The sequence below is a fragment of the Erinaceus europaeus genome, chromosome 15 (genome assembly GCF_950295315.1).
Source record: "Erinaceus europaeus chromosome 15, mEriEur2.1, whole genome shotgun sequence".
In the NCBI taxonomy this organism is placed as follows: Eukaryota; Metazoa; Chordata; class Mammalia; order Eulipotyphla; family Erinaceidae; genus Erinaceus; species Erinaceus europaeus.
In genome coordinates, this window is record NC_080176.1 from 24,956,833 (window position 1) to 24,981,620 (window position 24,788).

At 43.7% G+C, this 24,788-nt stretch overlaps 2 protein-coding genes across 3 annotated transcripts in view; both read left to right on the forward strand.

Moving 5' to 3' along the window:
• LOC103125505 (cytochrome P450 3A12-like) overlaps nt 1–14,878 on the forward strand; it is a 32,397-nt gene extending 17,519 nt beyond the window's left edge. The window contains exons 9-13 of the mRNA XM_060173362.1: nt 1,387–1,453; nt 3,247–3,407; nt 5,914–6,140; nt 6,829–6,991; nt 14,433–14,878. Of these exons, the coding sequence (XP_060029345.1) occupies nt 1,387–1,453; nt 3,247–3,407; nt 5,914–6,140; nt 6,829–6,991; nt 14,433–14,528 (714 nt within the window). The 3' untranslated portion in view covers nt 14,529–14,878. The remainder of the gene's footprint in view (nt 1–1,386; nt 1,454–3,246; nt 3,408–5,913; nt 6,141–6,828; nt 6,992–14,432) is intronic.
• An 8,059-nt stretch (nt 14,879–22,937) lies between these two features.
• LOC103127370 (cytochrome P450 3A12-like) overlaps nt 22,938–24,788 on the forward strand; it is a 23,933-nt gene continuing 22,082 nt past the window's right edge. The window contains exons 1-2 of one of the 2 annotated variants that reach the window (XM_060173359.1): nt 22,938–23,079; nt 23,781–23,874. In XM_060173359.1, the coding sequence (XP_060029342.1) occupies nt 23,003–23,079; nt 23,781–23,874 (171 nt within the window). In that variant the 5' untranslated portion in view covers nt 22,938–23,002. Of the gene's footprint in view, nt 23,080–23,572; nt 23,875–24,788 lie in introns of those variants that run through there. The other variant, XM_060173360.1, reaches the window with a different exon arrangement.

Consider the following 24,788-nt stretch of genomic DNA (forward strand, 5'->3'; position numbering starts at 1 on the left):
CCACACGTGGGGAGCTGGGGGCTCAAACCCGGATCTTTGTGTGTGTCCTTGTCCTTAGTACTATGTGTGCTTAACTGGGTGTGCCACCACCTTGCCCCTAAGAATTCTAAGATTTAGGGAAAATGAGTAAAAGAAAATGGATTTTGCAGGAGAAGAGAATTGTACCTGTGAGACAATTTAATATTGAACAATAGACAAGATGGTTGGTTTGTGTCTGGATAAATATTATTGAGGTAAAAATTATATTACTGTAGGCCATGAGCAGGACAGTGGATGAAGCACTGTATTCTCAAACATAAGGCCCCTACTTTGGTCCCTGGCACCACATGTGCCAGAGTGGGGTGATTTTCGCTCTTCCCATCTTTTTATCTCACCAGTAAATACAGCAATAAATAAATAAATAAAATATAGTTTTTTTTTAAATCAGCAAGCATAGGCACTTTACTTTTATTCAGTAAATTGTCAAAGAATAAACATTACTATTTATAAGTTGGTCCTGGTATTATAATTTCCTCAGATCTGAAATAGCAAGAATCCCCTCAGTTCCAAGTCTCTTATTTCACACGCTTTCCAATGGAGGCCTCCAGCTGGTCATTTGGTGGTCTACAGCCCATGTTAAATCCCAAAGGGAGTTTTCTCTGGGCATTGAATCTGTAGTCAGCTAACTCAAGTTTGTCTCCATAAGGCCTGGAGGCTACTACCAAGAGACATGTACATCAAAGTTTAGAGTTGGTGTGTGGGACCCAAAAAATCACTGAAGATGGTACAGAATTCTGGCAGTCTGGGGCTTCTGGAGAGTCTCACACAAGAGTTGCTCAAGAACTCTGCAAATGCCAGCATACATGGCTGTTTATCTTGTTCATTCCATTTACCATGTATGGGTGTGAAATACCTCAGGAATTTTATAGTTTTGTAAAACTCTGTTAAATTACTAATAAAAATGGGCAAAATAAATTGAAGCTGGTACTGGAAAGCTATGCAGCTGTACAACACAGGACTATAACATGTGAGAGGTCCTAGTTTCCATACTCAGTACCACCAAGAGCTAGAACTGAGTGGTTCTCTGCTAAGAAAAAATTATGAAAAACAAGCAAACAAAAAAGTTGAGGTAAAGGATTTCTTCCTGAACAAGCAGAGATGACGGAAAGAGAGCATACATTGGAAGGCCAGAGAAGTCAAGGAATAGAGACAGTCAGACCAAAGCAAGTGGACATTATATCAAAAAATATCCTCTGGTTCTCCGTGATTCTAAACTGGATGACTCTGGCCAGGCTCCTGGACTCCAGGAGCCCAGCTTTGAGGATGGAGGCTCAGTCCTATACCCCAGAATGACTTCTGACTCCACAAGTGACTTTCTGTCACTGAAGTTTCTTTTTCTGCTTCCAGCACCGAGTCGACTTCCTCCAGCTGATGATCAATTCCCAGAATTCCAAAGAGGTGGCCCATCATAAAGGTAACCAAGGAGCCTCCTCCCATGATGGGGAGACTGGGGGCTGGGACTGTTTCTGAAAGTGGGTAGAAGATTTCTGGGAAGATGAGAGCTACTGTTGAATCAGAGGTCTAAATTCAGACATAAAGAGTACACATGAATGCCCTTTCTTTTATTTTTTTTTAAAAAATATATTTTTTGTAATTTTATTTATTTATCTTCCCTTTTGTTGCCCTTGTTGTCTTTTTTTTTTTTTTATTGTTGTAGTTGATGTCGTCGTTGTTGGACAGAGAGAAATGGAGAGAAGAGGGGAAGACAGAGAGGAGGAGAGAAAGACAGACACCTGCAGATCTGCTTCACCGCCTGTGAAGCGACTCCCCTGCAGGTGGGGAGATGGGGGCTCGAACCGGGATCCTCATGCCGGTCCTTGCACTTAGCGCCTCCTGCGCTTAACCCGCTGCGCTACCGCCCAGCTTCCTGCCCTTTCTTTTCTTTCTCCCCTCCCTCACTCCTTCCTCCTCTCTTCCTTCCCTCCTCCATCCTTCCCTACCCCCCTTCTTTTTTCTAGTTATGGTTTGTGGTGGTGCATCATCAAAGCCTCAGATGTGAGAATCTTTTGCATAGTATTATACAGTCTTCTCTTACCTTTTTTTTTTTTTTTTTTAATTGTCACCAGGGTTATTGCAGGGGCTTGCTTGGTGCCAGCACTATGAATTTACAGCTTCTAGTGGCCATTTTTTCCTATTTTTAAAAATTATATACAACAGAGAAACTGAGAGAGGATGAGGAGATACAGAGAGGGAGAGAAAGACACCTGCAGACCTGCTTCACTGCTCCTGAAGAAGACCCCCTGCAGGTGGGGAGCAGGACCTCAAACCTGGGTCCAAGCACTTGTTAGATTGTGTGCTTAACTGGGTAGGTACACTGCCAAAGCCTGCCCCACCCCCTTATTCCACAACTAGGATTATTTCTGGGATCTGAAGTCTACTTATACCTCTCCTAGTGACCAATTCCCCTCATTTCTTCTTTTTCTCCTTTCTCTCTGTCCGTTCTTTCTCCCTTTCTCTTTTACCAAAGTTATCATTTGAACTTGACGGCTACACAGTTAATCCACTGCTCCTAGTGGGTATTTTTTCTGCTTCTCTTTTTAATTGATGGGGCTGAGAGAAATTGAGAGGGGAGGGGGAGGTAGGGAGAGAGGAAAGGAGAGAGAGAGAGAGAGAGAGAGGGAGAAAGAGAGAGAGAGAGGGAGAAAGAGAGAGAGAGAAAGAGAGAGACCGAGAGTCAGCTGGATTTAACACTGATTTACAGTGTTATAAGATTTTAGAAGCATAGTTACACACACCACACACACACACACACACACACACACACACACAATACACAATGTAACGCATCTACCACCAAAGTCCCAGTTACATCATACCAAAGAGCACTCTTTACCTGCACCCTTCTTCCACTTCCATTTCCTCCAATGACCACCGTGATTGTTTGCATTCTTTCAACTTCTTTATCCAGTCATCTGTAAGTAGGTATTTTGGTTGAGTCTGCATTTTGGTTATTGACTAGATTTTATTTTATTTTTTTGTTAGAGCAATGTAGGTTCACAGCAACATTGACTAGCAAGCTAGACCTTGGGAAAAACTGGATCAAGACAAGTTTAGCCTTTTTCTGAGTCTGTGCAGTGGACATGTGAGTGCAGCTGCTTCTGCACCCCACCCCTACATGGACACAGGAGTTCCATCTGCTTTGCCATCATGGAAGTGCAGGTGCTTGATAGGACCTGCTCTCCCCAACTTGCTTTTCTCCCCTCTCAGCTCTGACTGACATGGAGATTGTGGCCCAATCGGTGATCTTTATTTTTGGTGCCTATGAGACCGTGAGCAACTCCCTGTCTTTCATTTTGCATTCACTGGCCACTCACCCTGATGTCCAGAAGAAACTGCAGGAGGAGATTGACACAACTTTCCCTGACCAGGTGAGTGGGTGGTGCCTGGAGAAGGGGGAGCAGGTGAGGCCTCGGTGAGGAGCCTCCTCTGCACTCCTTGGAGAAGCTTTGCACAAAGCAGAGGCTTCATGCTTTGGCCTCCATGCCAGCCACTTAGGGTGGCTAAAAGGAGATGGGCACAAAGGGAGAGACCCAGGTGATGAGTGCTGCTCAAGGAATAGAGGATCTTGGGAAAAGGGCTGGTTGTGGAGTATCAGTCTCCTGCCTCCAAAAGAATGCCAAGAAAGTCTCAAAGCCCTGGTGGTATTTACTAGTGAGCACTCATAGCTCAAGTACCTGGATGGTTATCTCTTCTGATTTAGGCTGGATTTGGCCTGGGTATGGCTCCTGTGGACTAACCGTGGCTAGACTGTCTAAGTGGATTCTTCTCAGGCAAAGGCAGAGGGCAAGAATCAGAAACCCAATTAAGGATTGACAGATAGTTTGCTAGGCAGAGCACACATGTAATCACATGTGATTTCTGGGTTTGAACACTATAAAGGAGCCCAGTGGATGTTTATGAGATAGTGGTATTACAGACGCATGTGGCCTCAGTACCAGAAACAGGTCCCCCTTTAAGTTGGCTGAGGAACAAAATATTTGCTCCCATAGGGGCCCTCATCACCTCATCTCATAGTTCATTCAGAGCTGATCTCTCCTGACTAGTGAACAAGAAATGGAGGTTCCACGAGGATTGGCTGGTGAGTGGACAGCTCTGCACATGACCCCATGAACTGTCACCACAAATGAACTCCATGTAACATGTCAGAGACTGAGGTAGAGAGAGGATGAAATGTTTATTCCTCAGACAGAACTAGCATTCGTGAAACCAGCCTATGGTGCCTGGCCCTGACTCAATCTCTTCATCTTTGTGTACTGTCCTGAAATAGAATTTATCATCTTGCCTGCACACTGTCCCAACTGACATGAATTCTTTGTGGGGTCAGGAGACATGACTTGTGGGACTTCACTGACTCCTGGAGATATGTTCAGATCCTGAAGCTGCATTAACAGGCTGTTTCAGAAACAGAGGGTGGGACTGTGTGTTCTAGTCTTTATCTTTTTCCCTTGAACTTCAGTTGTGTGGCCCAGAGGGATCTGATCAGCCCTTCTTTGTCATGATTGCCTTAGAGTGGAACTAGTTTCTCCCCATATGGCTTATAGAACTTCCTTCCTTCCTCCCTCCCTCCCTCCCTCCCTCCCTTCCTTCCTTTCTCTCTCTCTCTCTCTCTCTCTCTCTCTCTCTCTCTCTCCTTATTTCTTTTTTTGCCTCCAGGGTTATTGCTGGGGCTCAGTGCCTGCACCATGAATCCACTGCTCCGGGAGGCCATTTTTTCCCCTTTTGTTGCCCTTGTTGTTGTAGTCTTGTTGTCATTATTATTGTTGTTATTGATGTCGTTTGTTGTTGCATAGGACAGAGAGAAATGGAGAGAGGAGGGGAAGACAGAGGGGAGAGAAAGATAGGCACTTGCAGACCTGCTTCACCACCTGTGAAGCGACTCCCCTGCAGGTGGGGAGCCAGGGGCTCAAACTGGGATCCTCATGCCGGTCCCTGTGATTTGAGCCATGTGCGCTTAACCCATTGCGCTACTGCCTGACCCCCAGAATTTCTTTATATTGTAGTGTTTCTCTCCAGTTGTCATCTATAGAGTCTAAAAGGCTACAATGTGGATTTTTTAAATTAAAAAATTAGATATTTGTTTGATAGGACAGAGAGAAATTGGGGGGAGGGGAGAGAGAAGGAGAAAGATATCTACAGCACTGCATCACCACAAGTCAAACTTTACCCCTGCAGGTGGGTCCTTTACCCCTTGCACCTGGGTCCTTGTACATGCTAACATGTACACTCAACTGGGTGTGCCACCACCCAGTCCCTTGGATTTAAAAAAATTATTTATTTTAATGAGACATGGATACAAAGAAGAAGAGAGAGACTAGTGTGCTGCTCAGCTCTGGCATATGTTGGTATTGTGGATTGAACCTGAGACTTTAGAGCTTCAGGCATGAGAGTCTTTTGCAGAAACATTGTGCTGACTCCCCATCCCACTCCTTGGATTTCTAAAATACATAGTCAGGAATGAAACTCTAGGCATGAACTCTACCAGGATCTGCCTCCTAGCCCCAGAAGTACTTTTTGTTCTTTCTCTGGTCACTTGCCTTCTCTCTCTCTCTCTCTTAAAATGTCTTATATTGAAGGAGGATCCTCTCTTTTGTGTCCCCTCTTTCCTTGACCCAGACATGTGACCTCTCTTTGGAAAGGAATCTATGACTTTTGCATATTTAATTTAGAGTAATGGCCTTAGATCTTTAGTCACTCCTATTCATAGGGGAGGAAAAACACCTCCATGTGACCATGTGAGGGCTGGTAAAGGGCTGTCCTAGTGTTCTCTCATAGTCCTGGCTATTCCACACATTAGTGAATTCACTAGTACTACACAGGCTAAGTGAAAGTTGAGCCCAAGTGCCAGTGGGTCCAAATCTGCTTCTTTCTCCCCAGGCTGCTCCCACCTATGATGCCGTGATGCAGATGGAGTATCTTGACATGGTGGTGAATGAAACCCTCAGACTCTACCCGATTGCTGGCAGACTGGACAGGGTGTGCAAGAAAGACGTGGAGATCAGTGGGGTGCTTGTTCCCAAGGGCACGGTGGTGATGATGCCCCTCTTTGTCCTCCACAAAGACCCATCACTGTGGACAGAGCCTGAGGAGTTCCGTCCGGAAAGGTAGAGGCCAGTAGGGAAGGGGCTGCCCTGCTTCAGGCTGCCTGGAGTGTGTTCTGGGGGCAAGGCTGTGCACGCACAATCATTCTCTGTGTCATTCACTATATAAAAAACAGAATACCCAAACATCACTCTGACATAAGCAGTGGTGCTACTGAGTAAGCCCAGGCCCTAATTCATGCTAGTTTAGTGCACTACCACTAAGATACCTTCCACGGTCACATTTCACTTTATTAAAAAATTGGTCACTGCGTCTCCTAGGGTGACATTCAAGAGGCCCTGCAATACTTCATCACTGTGTGGTGAGCTTCCTCAGTGAGAACAGAGAGGACACAGCCCCTAGTGACATCACAGCTATAGTTCCTGACACCTCTCACCAATCTCCATCCTGTGGACTCTCCCAAGTAGGAGAGTCATCAGCTCCCTCCATGTCTGGGACATAGCCAGCTGCATTTCTCTTCCAAACAGTGCTCAGACCCTGTCCTGTATATGAGCAGAAGCTGCTGTGAAGTCTGGGGTGGTGGAGACATGATCTGTGACTCACTGTCCTCACAGCAGAATCACACAGCAAGATTTCAGGAGGAGCCCACAGCAGTGTCCTGTTGGTGGAGTCTACACGAGAACCTCCACCTTGGAGTGCTTGTGTTTCTTCTGTTTCATTCACCCATTTCATCACCTCTCTCTCCCCCAGGTTCAGTAAGAAGAACAAGGAGAGCATAAACCCTTATGTCTACATGCCCTTTGGAAATGGCCCCCGGAACTGCATTGGCATGAGGTTTGCTCTCATGAACATGAAGGTTGCTCTGGTGCGAGTCCTGCAGAACTTTACCTTCAAGCCCTGCAGAGAGACACAGGTCAGACAGTTGACTTCCTGCAGAAGTAATATTCACCTAGGGAGTGTTTTGCTGAGGAGAGTCTATAATAGGCTGTCCATCCATCCCTTATTAATTCATTCTGTTGGTCAGCAAATCTGTTTGGAAATATCTATGAGCTTTAAAGATCCCTTAGCTCTGGGGTGCTAAGTCTGCAGCTTTATAAATAAGTAAATAAAGTATAATGAACATAAATATTACATACATATTTAAAAACATTTATTTCTTTATTGGGGAATTAATGTTTTACATTCAACAGTAAATACAATAGTTTGTACATGCATAACATTCTCCAGTTTCCCATTTAACAATACAACCCCCACTATGTCATTTATCATCCTTCATGGACCTGTATTCTCCCCACCCACCCACCCCAGAGTCTTTTTTTTAAAATTATTTCTTTATTGGGGAATTAATGCTTTACATTCAACAGTAAATACAATAGTTTGTACATGCATAACATTCCCCAGATTCCCATTTAACAATACAACCACCACTATGTCATTCATCATCTTTCATGGACCTGTATTCTCCCCACCCACCCACCCCAGAGTCTTTTACTTGGGTGCAATATGCCAATTCCATTTCAGGTTCTACTTGTGTTTTCTTTTCTGGTATTGTTTTTCAACTTCTGCCTGAGAGTGAGATCATTCCATATTCATCCTTCTGTTTCTGACTTATTTCACTCAACATAATTTTTTCAAGGTCCATCCAAGATCAGCTGAAAACAGTGAAGTCACCATTTTTTACAGCTGAGTAGTATTCCATTGTGTATATAGACCACAACTTGCTCAGCCACTCATCTGTTGTTAGACACCTGGGTTGCTTCCAGGTTTTGGCTATTACAAATTGTGCTGCCAAGAACATATGTGTACACAGATCTTTTTGGATGGATGTGTTGGGTTCCTTAGGAATTGCAGGGTCATAGGGTAGGTCCATTTCTAGCCTTCTGAAGATTCTCCAGACTGTTTTCCACAAAGGTTGGACCAATTGACATTCCCACCAGCAGTGCAGGAGGGTTCCTTTGACCCCACACCCTCTCCAGCATTTGCTCCTGTTACCTTTTCTGATGTATGACATTCTCACAGGAGTGAAGTGATATCTCATTGTTGTCTTGATTTGCATTTCTCTGACAATCAGAGACTTGGAGCATTTTTTCATGTGTTTCTCGGCCTTTTGGATCTCTTGTGTGGTGAATATTCTGTCCATGTCTTCCCCCCATTTTTGGATGGGGTTATTTGTTGTCTTGTTGTTGAGTCTGGAAAGCTCTTTATATATGTTGGTTATTAAACTCTTATCTGATGTATGACATGTAAAGATCTTCTCCCATTCTGGGAGGGGTCTCTTGGTTTGGGTAGTGGTTTCTTTTGCTGTGCAGAAGCTTTTTAATTTAATGTAGTCCCATAGGTTTATACTTGCCTTAGTCTTCTTTGTAATTGGATTCGTTTCATTGAAAATGTCTTTAAAATTTATGCGGAAAAGAGTTCTGCCAATATTTTCCTCTAAGTATTTGATAGTTTGTGGTCTAACATCCAAGTCCTTGATCCACTTGGAATTTACTTTAGTATTTGGTGAAATACAGTGATTCAGTTTCATTCTTCTGCATGTTTCAACCCATTGTTTCCAACACCATTTGTTGAAGAGACTCTGCTTTCCCCATGTAATAGTCTGGGCCCCTTTGTCAAAGATTAGATGTCCATAGGTGTGGGGCCTCATTTCTGGGCTCTCAATTCTATTCCACTGGTCAGTGTGTCTGTTCATGTTCCAGTTCCAAGCAGTTTTGATGACAATGGCCCTATAATACAGTTTGAGATCTGGGAGTGTGATGCCTCCGGTTCTGTTCTTTCTTCTCAAGATTGTTTTGGCAATTCTAGGTCTTTTCTGGTTCCAGATAAACATTTGTAGCATTTTTTCTATTCTCCTAAAAAATGTGCTTGGGATCTTGATGGGGATAGCATTAAATTTGTAGATGGCTCTGGGTAATATATTCATTTTGATGATGTTAATTCTTCCAACCCATGAACATGGAATATCTTTCCACTTCTTTGTGTCTTTTTCAATTTCTTTGAGTAGTGACTCATAATTTTCAGTATACAAGTCTTTCACTTCTTTGGTTAGGTTTACTCCTAGATATTTTATTGTTTTTGTTGCTATAGTAAAAGGAATTGATTTCTGGATTTCAATTTCTTCTAACTTAGTGTTTGCATAGAGGAATGCCACTGACTTTTGAATGTTAATTTTATAGCCTGACACCTTACTGTATTGCCTGATGATTTCCAAAAGCTTCTTGCTGGATTCCTTAGGTTTTTCCATGTATACTATCATGTCATCTGCAAATAGAGAGTTTGACTTCTTCTCTTCCAATCTGTATCCCTTGAATTCCTTGCTCCTGCCTGATTGCTATGGCAAGAACTTCTAATACTATGTTGAATAGTAATGGTGATAGTGGGCAACCCTGTCTAGTACCTGATCTGAGTGGAAATGCTTCCAGTTTTTTACCATTGAGTATGATGTTGGCTGTAGGTTTGCTATATATAGACTCCACTATCTTCAGGAATTTTCCATCTATTCCCATTTTTTGTAGTGTTTTGATCATAAAGGGATGTTGTATTTTGTCAAAGGCTTTCTCTGCATCTATTGATATGACCATGTGGTTTTTGGTCTTGCTTTTGTTGATGTGGTGGATCACATTGATTGATTTATGTATATTAAACCAACCTTGCATGCCTGGGATAAACCCCACTTGGTTGCCGGGATAGCCTGAGGGTACTTCTTCCCGAGCTAGTGCTCCCCGGGTTGGAGAGAACTCAACTGGAGCCAATCTAGGCTGCGTGGGAGAGGGATCAGGAACTTGTGCCGCACTAACTTCGCAGGAGATACGCTCTGGAACTCTCGGAGCCGGAAAGCAATTTCCAAGTGTCTTTAATCAGAAGAGCAGCTGTTTTTATACTCTCCAAGTAGGGTGGAAACAGGATGTGATATAGAGAGGGTGGAGAGAAAAGTGACTGGTGAAAATCAGAGTGTGACAAGGAGGGGGCGAAGCAGGCGAGAATCCTATCACTGAACCACCAATGCCCTGGAGGGAGTGCTTTATGTAAAAGTGATTTCTGTAAATAGACCAAAGCTTTGAATGGGATTAAATCTATCCCTATATAGGCATATGGTTAAGCAGAAGCCAGGGGGAGCTGGCATACTATCCAACACTTGGTCATGATGAACAATCTTTTTGATATACTACTGTTTCTGGTTGGCTAGAATTTTGTTCAGTATTTTAGCATCTATATTCATCAGAGATATTGGTCTGTAGTTTTCTTTTTTGGTTGTGTCCCTGTCTGCTTTTGGTATCAGGCTGATGGTGGCTTCATAGAAGCTGGCAGGGAGAATTCCAGTGTCTTCAATCTTCTGGAAGACTTTTTAAAGTAGAGGAATTAGTTCTTCTCTGAAGGTTTTGTAGAATTCATTTGTAAAACTATCTGGTCCAGGACTTTTATTTTTGGGGAGATTTTTGATAACTGTTTCAATTTCATTAGCTGTGATGGGCCTGTTCATGTTATCCACTTCCTCTTAGTTTTGGAAGTTGGTAGGTATCTAGGAAATCGTCCATTTCTTCCAGGTTCTCTAGCTTGGTGGCATATAGTTGTTCATAGAAGCCTCGCATGATATGTTGAATTTCTGTGGTGTCTGTTGTGATATCTCCTCTTTCATTTACTATCTGATTTATTTGGGTCTTCTCTCTTTTTTGTTTTGTGAGTCTGGCTAAAGGTTTGTCAATTTTGTTTACTCTTTCAAAGAACCAACATTTACTTTCATTGATCTTTTGTATGGTTTTCCTATTCTCAACGTTATTTATTTCTGCCCTAACTTTAGTGATTTCTGTCCTTCTGGTTGCTTTAGGGTTCCTTTGTTGTTCTTCTTCTAGGTCTTTAAGATGTGCAATCAGGCTGTTTATTTGTGCTTTTTCTTGTTTCCTAATGTGTGCTTGTATAGCTATGAACTTCCCTCTTAGGATTGCTTTAGCTGTGTCCCAAATATTTTGATAGCTTGTGTCTTCATTTTCATTTGAACTCTCGAAACATTTTGATTTCTTCCTTGATTTCCTCTTTGACCCAGAAGTTGTTAAGAAGTGTACTGTTGAGCTTCCACATTTTGAGACTGTTACTAATCTTTTGTTGATTGTTAAGTGTTAGTTTAATTCCACTGTGGTCTGAGAAGATGCTTGGGATGATTTCAGTGCTCTTGAATTGGCTGATGCTGTCTTTGTGGCCGAACATATGGTCTATCCTTGAGAATGACCCATGTGGATTTGAGTAAAATGTGTATTCCAGTTTCTTGGGATGAATGACTCTGAAAATGTCCAATAGTTCTAGTTTATCTCTTCATTTAGCTCCCTTATGTCTTTGTTGATTTTCTTCCTGGATGATCTGTCAAATTGAGAGAGTGGGGTGTTGAAGTCCCCTACTATGATTGTGTTACTGTTAATATATTGCTGTAGCTCTTTCAGTAGAAGTTTGATGTATTTAATGAGATGGCTTCTCATTGGGTGCATAGATGTTAATAATTGTTAAGTCCTCTTGATTGACTGATTCTCTGAGCATTAAGTAGTGTCCATTCCTATCTTTTTTATTCTTATCTATTTTAAAGTCTATCATGTTAGATATGAGAATAGCTGCTCCTGCCCCTTTTTGTGGGCCATTGGCTTGTATGATAGTTTTCCATCCTTTCACTTTAAGTCTGTGTTTGTCTTAAGTGAGTTTCCTGTAGACAGCATATTGTTGGGTTGTGTTTTCTGATCCATCTTCCTACTCTGTGTCTTTTAATAGGTGAATTCAGGTCATTGACATTTATTGATACCAAAGATTGAAGATATTTTAACACCATTCTTGTAGAGTTTTAGAGTGTTTTGATATGTGTCCTATTTGTGGTGGTCTGGTTGTCTATAGGAGACCTTTCAGAACTTCTTTCAGGGCAGGTTTGGTGATGGTTGCTTCCTTCAACTGTTGCTTGTCTGAGAAGGTTTTGATGCCTCCATCTAGTCTGAATGACAGTTTAGCAGGATATAGTATTCTTGGCTGAAAGCCTTTCTCATTGAGCACTTGATAGATATCTTGCCATTCTCTTCTGGCATGTAGTGTTTGTATGCAGAAGTCTGCTGCTAATCTTATGGGTTTTCCTTTGTAGGTGACTCTTTGTTTTTCTCTTGCAGCCTTGAGGATCCTTTCTTTATCCTTATTCCTTTCCATTCTAAGTATGACATGTCTTGGTGTCTTTAGGTCTGGATTAATTCTGTTTGGGACCTTCTGGGCTTCTTGAATCTTTCTGTCTTTGATGTTGTCTAGACTAGAGAAGTTTTCAGCTACTATGGCCTGGAAAATGCTTTCTTCCTCTCGTTCTCTTTCTTCCTCTGGTAAGCCAATAATGCGTATATTGTTTCTTTTGAAGTCATCCCATAGGACTGTGGTGTTGTTTTCAGCATCTCTTAATCTCTTTTTGAGATCTCTTACTTCTTTTTTAGTTGTCTCTAATTTATCCTCAATCTTGCTAATTCTGTCTTCAGCCTCATAGATTCTATTCTCTCTGCCCTCTACTGTTTTCTGGAGTTCATCTATTTTGTTGCCCTGCTCTGATACTGTTTTAGCTTGTTCAGCTAGTTGCATTCTTAGCTCAGTGATTTCAGCTTTCATCTCTCTAATAACCATGAGATAATTAGTATTTTCTTCCAAATTCTCATTTGTTGTTCCTGCATTTCTGATTATAATTTTTTCAAATTCTTTACTCACTCCTGTTATTATTTCCTTAGCTAATGTTTGGATGTTGAACTTGTTATTTTGTGCTTCACCCTCTGGAGGACTTTTAGCTGGACTCTTGTCCTGGTTCGAGTCTCCATTATTTTTTCTTGTTGTTTTAAGCATTTTATATATTATGTTATGAGTTCCCTTTATCAGTACTTTTCAAATTATTGATCACTATTGCCTGGATTGACTTGTGTCTAAGTAAGTTAATTAAAGGGTTTTCAGTGGTGGAAGTTAACAGTTATTTCATTCCCTGAGTTGGAGCTTAGTTGTTTAAAAGCCTCTTTTTTTTTCCCTTCCCTGTAGGCTATGGGAGCCTGAGGGATTTTAAACTATCAATAGGCTTCTTAGCTTAATCACTTCTTCTTCTAGTGTTTGCCCTTCTTCCATAACCAGTCAACAGCATCAGGTTGAGCATGATGTAAAGTTTCGAGACCTCCTTTGAATCTGGAGAGGTGGCAGTCATTGACTACGTGGTTCATAGTCTGTCTGTAGCTTAATTACTGACTCCTGACCAAGAGATAAAGCAGGGTGTGGCAGAGATAATCCAGTGGTTATGCGAAGAGACTTTCACAGCCCCTCAGCTATGCCACGGAGGTATAGGTCTTCTCCTGAGTTTCCTGGTTAGATCTCTGTCCCCTGGTGTCCCTTCCTGTCGCTGCTCCAGATTCTGAGGGTAGTAGTAATGGAGACTCAGAGTTGCACTTGGTGAGTCTCTGGGGAGTCCTCTTCTCCCTTAAGCTGTCCCCTTGTTGGTGGAGCAGACTGGAGGTGGTGTCTCAACTGATAAACTGCTGAACTGTTAGCAGTCACTTAATCTCTCCTTAGGCTCCTCTCTCCTCTCTGTCACCAGTCACACGTGTTTGTACTCACCGGTGATTTACTGGGTTCCTGTGGTCAATCTAGTCCTGTCTTGTTTCGGTCCTGGGTGGTCTCCTTTGGTATTCCTAGTTGATCCAGGAGAGGAGAGGAGAGGAGAGAAAGTGATCTGCTGCTCATAGCTCTGCCTCCAGAAGTTGAATCCCACATATTTTACATATATTAAATCATCTTTAAAAAATAGAAGAGAAATTCAGGATGGTCCATAGAATTGAGCTGTTAATGATACCTACTTAGGGTCTCATAGCAAATTTTAGCACACACAGATTTAAGACTCTGTTACTTTTACACAGTATTTTGTATTAATGAGTACAAATTTGGTTTTCAAATGAAAGCTCATCCTTTGTATTGAAAACAAAGTAATAAATAGGCAGTAGCCTATATGATTTTCTCTCTATCCTACAGTCAAGTACAGGAATGTCTCTCAGTAGATATATTTTATTTTTTATTTATTTAATCTTTCTCTCTCAGACACACACACACACACACACACACACACACACACATGCACACACAGAAAGAGATAGTAGATAGGGAGGGAGGGAGGAAGAGAGAGAGACAGAGAGAGAGAGTGGGAGAGAGAGAGAGGTTGGCTGCAGAGCACTGCTCAGCTCTGGCTTATAGTATAGTATGAGGGTGCATCAGGTATGAATCTTTTGCATAACCATTTTTCTGTCTCCCCTGCCCAGCTCAGCAGATCTTATGTTGCCCATGCTTCATTAATCAGTCCTCATGTGCTTCTTGTGCTGTTACAGATTCCTGTGAAGTTGGGAAATCAAGGACTCATTCTACCAGAAAAACCCATTGTTCTTAAGGTCAAGCCACGAGAGGGGACTGTGAGTGGAGCCTGATTTTGGGGAGGAGGATTCCACCATGTTTTGTAGGAGCTGTATCCAGAATGCCTGAGAGGTGATTTAACTCCTTGAATAGAACCCAGAAATGAAGATGGTCCCCGTGACGGCTACCCAGGGCTTCTGAGTATCCTGCTAGTTTTCTGAAAGGGTTGATGTGTGGGGCACAAGTAAGATGACTGAATAAATGCCAGATCTGTAGACTCAGCGTCTCTGGTTCTCATGAGTCATCTTCCACCCCCAGCCCTTCCATAGTCCTGACGATGGGTTGTGATCACTCAAGCACTTTGTCAGCAAACTTCTGTCCTGAGAGTTATGTCAAGCAAGTCAATAAACAGCTCTTTACAGAGTGTTATGTCATGTCTCCGTGCACATTGGGGAACCTATGGAACTCAATAAACAGAGCCAATGACTAAACCCTTTGACACCACAAGCACTCTTAGGTGGAACCAATTTTAGAACTGTGATGTGACATATTACGACGAGTGTCAGGATGAGGAAAGTATAATGCTTATTTTAACTAAGGCTTTCATGCTCTCAGATCCGAGGTTCAATCCCTGCAGCACCAAAATCCAGAGTTGAGCAGGGCTCAAGTCTCCCTCTCTCTTTCTCTCTCTCTCTCCCTATCTATATTTTTCTTTGTCTATCTCCATTAAAATAAAAAAAGATATCTGTTAATCATCTGTGATTTTTCTTGTTGTTGAGAAGTTCTTGGCAGGTAGAGTGCACAGAGCTCTGGGTTTGGTCCCCACCCCCATGTGGGATCCCCATACCACAAGATGCCCCACAGGAGCTCCATGGGGAATGGAGCAGGGCTTTTGTATCTGAGTCTTCCTTGCTTCCTCTATGTCTTTCTCTGTTGGTCTCTTCCTCTCTCCTCCGCTCACTTATATAGAACATAATAATTGTTCTGCGGAAGTTGTTCATTGGTGTCTGTGTGTGAGGCCCTCAGTTTATTCCTAGTGCCCCAATTTAGGGAAGAATGCATGTAATCAGCACATTTCTCACAGAGATCCCTGGGATCTGCATTAGACCTGGTGGCTCCAGTGAGTAGAAGTGCAGCCCATTCTGCAGTAACTGTAGTAAAGCATCGAAGGATACTTAGCCTATAGGTTCTTGTGTGAAATTGTGTTTCTTTACCTTCTGGGGGCATGTAGCTATTCATTACTCTTTATCTGATTATTAAAGGAGCCCATATTCTTTTAAAAATGTTTATTAGTTATTTAATGATGATTAATAAGATTGTTAGATAAGAGGGTTACAATTCCACACAATTTCCACCACCAGAGTCCCATGTCTTATCCCCTCCATTGGAAACTTCTTTGTTCTTCATCCCTCTGGGAGTATGGACCAAAATTCTTTGAGGGGTGCAGAAGGTGGAAGGTCTGGTTTCTGTAATTGCTTCTCTGCTGGACATAGGCATTGGCAGGTCGATCCATACCCCCAGCTTGTTTCTTTCTTTCCATAGTGGGGTAGGGTTCTGGGGAGGTGAAGTTCTGGGATACCTTGGTGAGGTCATCTGTCCTCAGGATGTGATCATAGTAGCATCTGAAACTTGGTGGCTGAAAGGCAGTAAGATATAAAGCAGGACAGGATGTCTAATGAACAGGAACCCAAAGGGAGGAGTAGAGCAGATGAAATTAGGGGTCTTCGGGTTGGTGGGAAGAAGCTAGAAAGTCTGTTTTAGTTATTTTCCAAGAGGGCCATGACCTGAGTAATTCTTGCCTGAGCCTGATAGCTAACATTTAGGTGGACTCAAACTGTTGTCTGGGACGATAGTGTCACAGTTGAGAATAGAACTAGAAAGCTGAATTAGGGCAGACAGTAGCTTCCAAATACAAAGAAAACATAAACACCTTAGTTGTTAACTCCATCGGTCTGACCTAGGGGCAGTATATATTCCTATTTAGCACAGGAGTCTGTGTAACCTCTGAGTCCCTATCAGTCTGGGCTCACAGTTCGTGGTCACAGCCAGGACCACATTGTAGGCTGCACTCATTTCAGGACCATTCTTTCTTCCTCGAGTGGCCGAGTAGGCTGACCCAAGCCCTCCTTCTGAGAGTGGGACAGTTCCTACCATTGCTACTTTGTAGGGAGGGCAAGATCCTTCCTGGAGAGGCCTACAAGAGGGCTTATGATAGTGCTCCTGATGGAAGTGAAGAGTGATGGTGGAGAGAGGGATCTATTAGAGGTTTAGGCCTATCATATCTATGTGGGAATCCAAAGGGTTCCCTGACTAGAGCCCCAGATGAAAGGTGGCCTGTTAGTGACCAAAAAGGCCACCATTAAAGTGAGCCAGTCTCTTGCCCTTACCCAGCTTTTGTAGTCCTTTATCTGACAAGGTTAGACTTTCTCTCTTTGGCCCCTCTCCTGATGTGGGCTAGTCAGACAACTGATGTCTCATGAGCAGGATCTGGCCAGAGAGCTGAGCTTAGTTTGTAAAGTGATTGTGGCTTGTAGCTATGGCGTCCTCTGTCACCGCTTTTCTTACAGAAGGCCAGCTGCCATGCTGTGAGTGACCTAGGAGGACATGTCTTAGATTCCAAATGTCTGAGAATCTGTTAATAGCCATCAAAGAACCATGTCCTGCCAGTGAGAGTTCTCAGTGGACTTGAAGGTGAATTTTGTCCCAGTTCAGACTTTCAGACTTTGAATGAGGCTGCTGCCCAGCCCTACAATGACTGTTATGTAACCTCATTAGAGAGCAGGAGCCCAGGCCCCCAGCTAAGCCACACCCAGCTCCCTAACCCTGGAGATGGGACATGACATCACTGAGCTGTTCAGTCAGAGCACATTTTCTGCATGTCAGGAATGACTCACTTATCCACCACTGCAGGGTACCCCTTTGTATGACTTTTTTTTCTTTATTGGGGGGATTAGTAGTTTACAGTCAACAGTAAAATACAGCAGTTTGTACTTGTGTAACATTTCTCAGTTTTCCACATAACAATTCAGTCCTAAGTTCTCCTCTGCCATCATGTTCCAGGACCTGAATCCTCCCCTCCCACCCAGAGTGTTTTACTTTGGTGCAATGCACCAAACACAGTCCAAGTTCTGCTTTTCATTTTCTTATTTTTCAGCTCTTATTTTTTTATTATTAATGATTTGCTACTGATAGACAAGTTTGTGGGGTAAGAGCAGCACAATTCACACAACTCCCACCACCAGCATGCCATATCCCATTTCCTCACTGGAGGCTTCTCCATTCTTTATCCCTCTGGGAGTATGGACCAAAGATCTCTATGGGGTGCAGTAGGCCAGAGGTCTGGCTGCTGTAATTGCTTCTCAGCTGGACATGAGCATTGACAGGTGGATATATACCCCCAGCCTGTCTCTACCTGTCCCCATTGGGGTAGGGTTCTGGGGAAGTGGGGGTTCCAGGTCATATTGCGTTGTTATCTGTCCAGGGAAGTCAGCTTGGCAGTATGACATCTGCCTCAGTGTACTAGGGTTATCTTGACAGTGCCTGCCCCAAACCCCATAGATCACTGGCATTTCAGGCATTTTTGGGGGGTGTCAGTGCTCTGTAAGAAGAGCTGCCCAGTGGACATCTCCTTCCCTTCTTTCCCATGAGTGGGAAGGGTGGTTACTGGATTCCATTTGACTTTTCAGAAAATAGTTTCTGTGAATAACAGAATCAGTTACTTTTGATACCAAGTGTTGTTTTGTGAGAGAGAATGTTCTTGCATCCAGCTGACCTTCTGTCTTGTCAGAAGTCCCAGTCCCTCAGGAGTTGGTAACAAAAAAATATGTAGGGCTGTGCTTTCTTTCTTTTTTTTTAAATTAATTTAATAATGGTCAACAAGAGTGTAGGATAAGAGCAGTGCAATGCCACACAATTCCCAGCACCAGAGTTACATATCCCATCCCCTCCCCTGATAGATTTCTTATTCTTTATCTCTCTGGGATCATGGACCCAAGATCATTATGGGGTGCAGAAGGTGGAAGGTCTGGCTTCTGTAATTGCTTTTCCACTGGACATGGACATTGGCAGGTGAATCCATGCTCCTATCCTCTTTCTGTCTTTCCTTATTGGGGTAGGGGTCTGAAGAGGTGGGGTTCCAGGACACATTGATGAGGTCATCTGTCCAGGGAATTCAGGTTGGCTTCATGATGGCATCTGCAACTTGGTGGCTGAAAAAGGTTAAGATATAAAGCAGGGAGTCAGGCTCAGTGGGTTAAGCGCACGTGGTGTGAAGCACAAGGATCAGCGTAAGGATCCTAGTTTGAGCCCCTGCTCCCCACCTGCAGGGAATTCGCTTCACAGGTGGTGAAGCAGGTCTGCAGGCGTCTATCTTTCTCTTCCCCTCTCTGTCTTCCCCTCCTCTCTCCATCTCTCTTTGTCCTATGCAGCAACGACATCATTACCAACAACAATAACTACAACAGTAAAACAATGAGGGCAACAAAAGGGGGATAAATAAATAGATATTTTAAAAAAAGATATAAAGCAGAACAAATTGTCTAATAATCTGGAACCTAAAGGTAAGAATATAGCAGATGAGAGTTGGGCTCTCCATTTTGGGAAAAGCTTCTAGGTCTATTTTAGTTATATTCCAAGGGTCCTGTGACTTTACTGATTTTTGCCTGAGCCCAACAGGCTGTGCTTTCTTGGGAAACCAGACTAAGACATAATTTGTTCCCTCAATGTTACTGTAAACTGCTCTATCTATGATATATTCATTGTGGGGGATTTTGACCTCTGCTTATTTATTTAAGCTGAGATTTAAGACTATTTATCATTCCCTTTTTAGAGGATTTAATTTTCTCTTTGTAAAAAAACTTTATTTTTTAAAAAATTTTTTGATAGAGACAGAAAAGTTGAGAAGGGAGAGAAGAAAGAGATGGCGAGAAAGACAATTGCAGCAGTACTTCACCACTTGTGAAGCTTCCGTCTTACAGATGGGGACCGGGGACTTGAAACCAGGTCCCTGTGCACTGTAATGTGTGCTCAATGGTGCACCTCCACGGATTGGTTTTCATAAATCATACTTTATTAGATATTAGTTTATTGCTTGTAATATTTCAGCTAAGGGTTTCACAACTCCTAGTAAAAGTGAAGTTACTTAGAGTAATTTTCTTTTTTCTTTATTTTTTAAATTTCTATTTATAAAAAAGAAACACTGACAAAAACTATAGGTTAAGAGGGGTACAAGTCCACACAGCTGCCACTACCAGAACTCTGTATCCCCTCCCCTCCCCTGATAGCTTTCCTATTCTTTATCTGGGAGTATGGACCAAGGGACATTATGGGGTGCAGAAAGTGGAAGGTCTGGCTTCTGTAATTGCTTTCCCACTGAACATGGGCATTGGCAGGTCGATCCATATTCCCAGCCTGTCTCTTAGTTTCCTTAGTGGGGCGGGGCTTTGGGGGAGTGGGCTCCAGGACACATTGGCGGGGTCATCTACCCAGGGAAGTCTGGTTGGAATCATGATAGCATCTAGAACATGGTGGCTGAAAAAAGAGCTAACATAGAAAGCCAAACAAATTGTTGACTAATCATGAACCTAAAGGCTGGAATATTGCAGGTGAAGAGTTGGGGGTCTCCGTTTTGTAGATAGTTAGTAGGCCTATTTGAGTTATATTCCAAAGGGCCCATGTCTATACTAGTTTTTTTCCTTAGCTTGAGTTCTGATATGCAGTGGATCCAAGTATTGTCCGGGGAGATGATGCCATGGCTGGGAAAAGTCCAGAAAGCTGGATCAGAGAAGAGAGTAGCTCCCAATCTGGCATATAAATACTTTTTTACTGTAAACCATATAGATTTGATCTGATCTGGGGACCATATTCAGCTTAGGAGCCTATGTGACCTTTGCATCCCTGTAGATCTGAGCTCACATTCTGTGGTCATGAATAGGAACGTTCCAAGCTGCTCCAGTTTCAGGACCCATCTTCCTCAAGTAGAACATAGAGTATGTTGTCCAGCCTCCCTTCAGAGGATGAAACATTACTTAAAGCAATTTTCTTGTGGTTAGTCCATCCCAAATATTTTTAAAAAAATCCAGAATGCACTTGTAGTTAGTTGACTGCTAAAATGTAGCTACACTGGCCAAGGTGAATGAATGGTACAAGGAACTATTACTTGAACAACTCAGAAGTGGTCAGTTACACCTACCCCCTTTTCCTGCTAGACCTGCTCCTCTGTGTGTGTAAGTGCATTTTGCAAATTCTACATCATACTGCTACTTTGATTAGGAACCCCTGCCCTGGTTGCTGTGCTAGCATTAAGAGTATCAGCATTTCAGACAAGAGACTGCTGGTTTCTGAAGCATCTTCTGAGCTGGGAACATGTCTCCAGGGTGTGGGCAGCATTGACGTCCATGAGGCTGCATGAGAGTCTGGGTCCTGTGCCTCCTCTGCCCATTTCCTGTGGGAGTCAGGGGCTCTGGAGAGCCCTGTGACAGAGACCTCAGGAGACTCAGATCACAACGGTGATAAATTTATTTTACTTGGGCAACTATGTTGTTTTCCCCAACTCTGAAGTCTTGAAGCCTCCTCCACCCTCACACCCTTCCTCCTTAAATCGACAGTTTTCCCTGATTGGTACCTGCAATGAATTTATTTTTTTAATTATTTTTATTTATTTTTAATTTTTTTAATTTTTTATTTAAGAAAGGATTAATGAACAAAAACATAAGGTAGGAGGGGTACAACTCCACACAATTCCCACCACCCAATCTCCTTAACCCACCCCCTCCCATGATAGCTTTCCCATTCTCTATCCCTCTGGGAGCATGGACCCAGGGTCGTTGAGGGTTGCAGAAGGTAGAAGGTCTGGCTTCTGTAATTGCTTCCCCGCTGAACATGGGCATTGACTGGTTGGTCCATACTCCCAGTCTGTCTCTCTCTTTCCCTAGTAAGGTGTGTCTCTGGGGAAGCTGAGCTCCAGGACACATTGGCGGGGTCTTCAATCCAGGGAAGCCTGGCCAGCATCCTGGTGGCATCTGGAACCTGGTGATTGAAAAGAGAGTTAACATTTGAAGCCAAACAATTTGTTGAGCAATCATGGATCACAAGCTTGAATCTGCAATGATTTTAGTGTTAAATCAATAGCTGCTTCATATGATCACTTTCTTCATCTCTGACCTCATTACTTGATAGTTTCAGGTTTATTGCTGCTTACTAGTCAATACCAGCCAAGGAGAGGCTCACTGTCTGGCTTGACCCTGCTATGATTTGTGATTTTGAGACCATTCGCTGATATCCACAGGGCTCTGTAACAGACCTCTGTATTTTTTTACCCATCGGCCTTCCATTCAGTCACCAATAGCAATGACTGTGCTATGCCAGGCAGTGTTTGGGTGAGGGGCTACGAGTCAGCAGAGCCCACTTACTGCAGGCAGGGAGGAGATGCAGGCTGTGTGGCCCAGGGCTCTTGGGAGCCTCATTCCTGACTGCCTGCTGCTGTGTCTGGAGGAGAAGGGGTTCAAATGTGTTGTTGTTTTCTTTTCTTGGTCAAGCTGATGCTTTCCTCCTCCTCTCAGCTGCTCAGCTGCAGTCCTGGGGGCTCTCAGGCCAGGGGGATGGAAAGACTGGCACAGGGCAGGGACTGAGTACTGCAGAGGCGATCAAGGGGGTGGGGGATGTGTTCACACAGCTTTCCTGACTTGCCTTTCAGTTGAGCTTTAAGAACATGAGACAGATCCTCAGGGGGCAATCTGGGCAGGTAGTGGTGGAGGCCCAGGGCAGGTATCCAGGGAGAAGACAGGCTGGTCACCACAGACACCTGGGCAGGCCCAGCCAGCTCGCAGCATTCTCACCTACATGTGTCCGGCTCTACCATCCCCTCTGTGCTCCTGCTGTGCATAGAGCACTCTGCTGGGCCCTGGGGACATAGTGCCTGACTGCCACCAGCTGTGCCCTGAAGAGGTTCCCATCTGGGGAGGAGCTGGTGGGAAGCCTGATGGGACAGGGGATGAGAAGGGAGTTGAGGGGTAGAGCCAGCCCAGAGGAGGAAGTGAAATGGCTGTCCCTGCTTGAGGGGTAATGGAGCAGAGTCTTAGAAGGGCTTATCTTGGAGCTGGGAGCTGAGGAGGGGACGCAGCTTATAGGGGTCATGTAGACAATCCAGAGAGAGGAAGCTGCTTTGGTAAAGCTCAGTGGCCACAGCTTGTGTGGGGTGCTTAGGATATTACAGGACAGGGAAACATGGTGTGAGGGCTTGGTTAGAGGACACTTCAGTCCAGGGGCTTTGCTTGATTTTTCTGTAACCTTTGAGCTTACTGATAACATTGCTGACCTGATTAATCATTATATCTTAACTGAAGAACAGATTTTGCTTTGCCAGAGAAGAAGGCATAGAGGAGTGCCCTGGACTTTCCATTGGCTGCAGCATCAGCCCTGCTCTTTTTCCATCTCATAACTTGCTGGATTGGCTGAGTCTCTGCTGTGCTGGAGGAGGAGCTCTCCTGGCACACAAGACAAGACCAGCTGGAGCTGGGAAAGGAAGCACAGAGAGAAACTGGGAAGGACAATGACCATGGACCTGATCCCACACTTTTCTGTGGAAACCTGGGCTCTCCTGGTCATCAGCCTGGTGCTCCTTTATCTGTGAGTGTGTGTTTGGGCTTGTGGCTCTGTAACCTGGAACTTGGGGGGTATATGCAGACCGTATATGCCCTCATTTTTTAAATAATTTGTTTTTGCTAAACTAGTACTATTCTCCAGATTATGGTGATCTAAGTATTGGATGTGGACATTTGGTGCCTCAGGCATAAAAGACGTTTTCCATAATCATTGCTTATCTCACCCAATCCCTCTCTTGCTTTAAACATCAGATGGTTCTGAAGTTGAGTGTTGAAGAAAAGGCGAAGTAAGCTTAAATATGGTGCTTCAAGAGCATATCGGGTGATTGCTGATCTAATGTAGATGTGTTGAAGGGGTTAAGCCCTCACTCCTGCTCCCCTGTTTGTGTGGCTACAAGGTGTGGGGACATTACTCTCCTAGGATGATCTTCTGACAGATCTCTTAGGCGCGCGCGTGTGTGTGTGTGTGTGTGTGTGTGTGTGTGTTTATATGTTGTAAGAAAATAAACACCATCCAAAGAGATCTGTGTTGTCATTGGTCTTGCAGATGTCACAGTGAAGTGAGAAGGACATGCTGAGTGAGTGTGATAGCTGCTGTCGGAGTTGCTACAGTTTCTTCTCCTCCATGTTGCCTCTCAGCTGAGTGTTCCAGTTTCCCAGCTGGTGCCTGCCGTCAGCGCGTGCGCTCCACAGCCCGTGTGATGTGCTTTCTCCTTCACTTTGCAGGTATGGGACCTATTCCCATGGACATTTTAAGAAGCTGGGGATTCCAGGCCCGAGACCTCTGCCATTTTTTGGAACAGTTCTGAACTACCGTCATGTGAGTGTTTGGAAGCCCTTTTTTTCTCCCCGTGGTTGTCAGGAGCAGGTTGGTCGCAGAGGGAAAATGTGCCTCCTCTGCAGGAAGTTCTGTGCTTTCCCCACATTCCAGAGCTGGTCTCAAGTTCCTCCTGGCACCTGACCAGACTTTCTTGCCAGTTGGTATTTTTGTGACTTTCATCTCACTTGGATGAGGCTGTAGCCTGTTTGACTCTGGAGAGGACTTGATGTTGTAACTGACATTTTAGAAGAGGATACCTATGTCTTCCAAGTGCACTTTTCTAGAGAAACTCATGATACTTTGCACTAGGACAGACTCTTGAGGCTGAGCCTGGTCACAACTTGTGAGACTGTGCACGGAAGTGTCAGTTTCCTGTTTAGAGTGTGCAGTCTGTTCTGATGTTTTTTCCCTTCCTCCTGCAATTCTTTGGACGTTCAGTTGCTCAGCCAGTCCAGGTAGACCCCATTGTGGAGGTCACTCGTGTTCTCTCCAGATGCTGACTGGGTACAGTCATGTCCACATTCACCCTCCCTGAGTTTAGCCCATGTTGTTTTCTGTGGATTTGAGAGATGGAAGAATAGGTCTTTAGTTCTTTCTCATGCAGGGAGGCTCTGGTTGTCACATGGTTAGAGCAGGGAGAGGGCATTACTGAGATACATGATGGATGTCTATAGATTCCTGAATAAGGCAGTGTTTTTTCTTTTTTTTTTTTTTTTCTTTTGAACAGATGGTGAATCTCCTTTAAGGAAAGGAGATGATTTGACAGAGTTCTTGACAATGTAATTCACTAATGGTATTTACTAGGCTACACCCAGTTGACGTTTTTTTTGAGCCTACTTTGGTACCTTGATCAGGGTCTGGGGTCACCTGACATAAGGTGGCTAGCTAGTTTCTAGAATTCCAATCTATAGAAT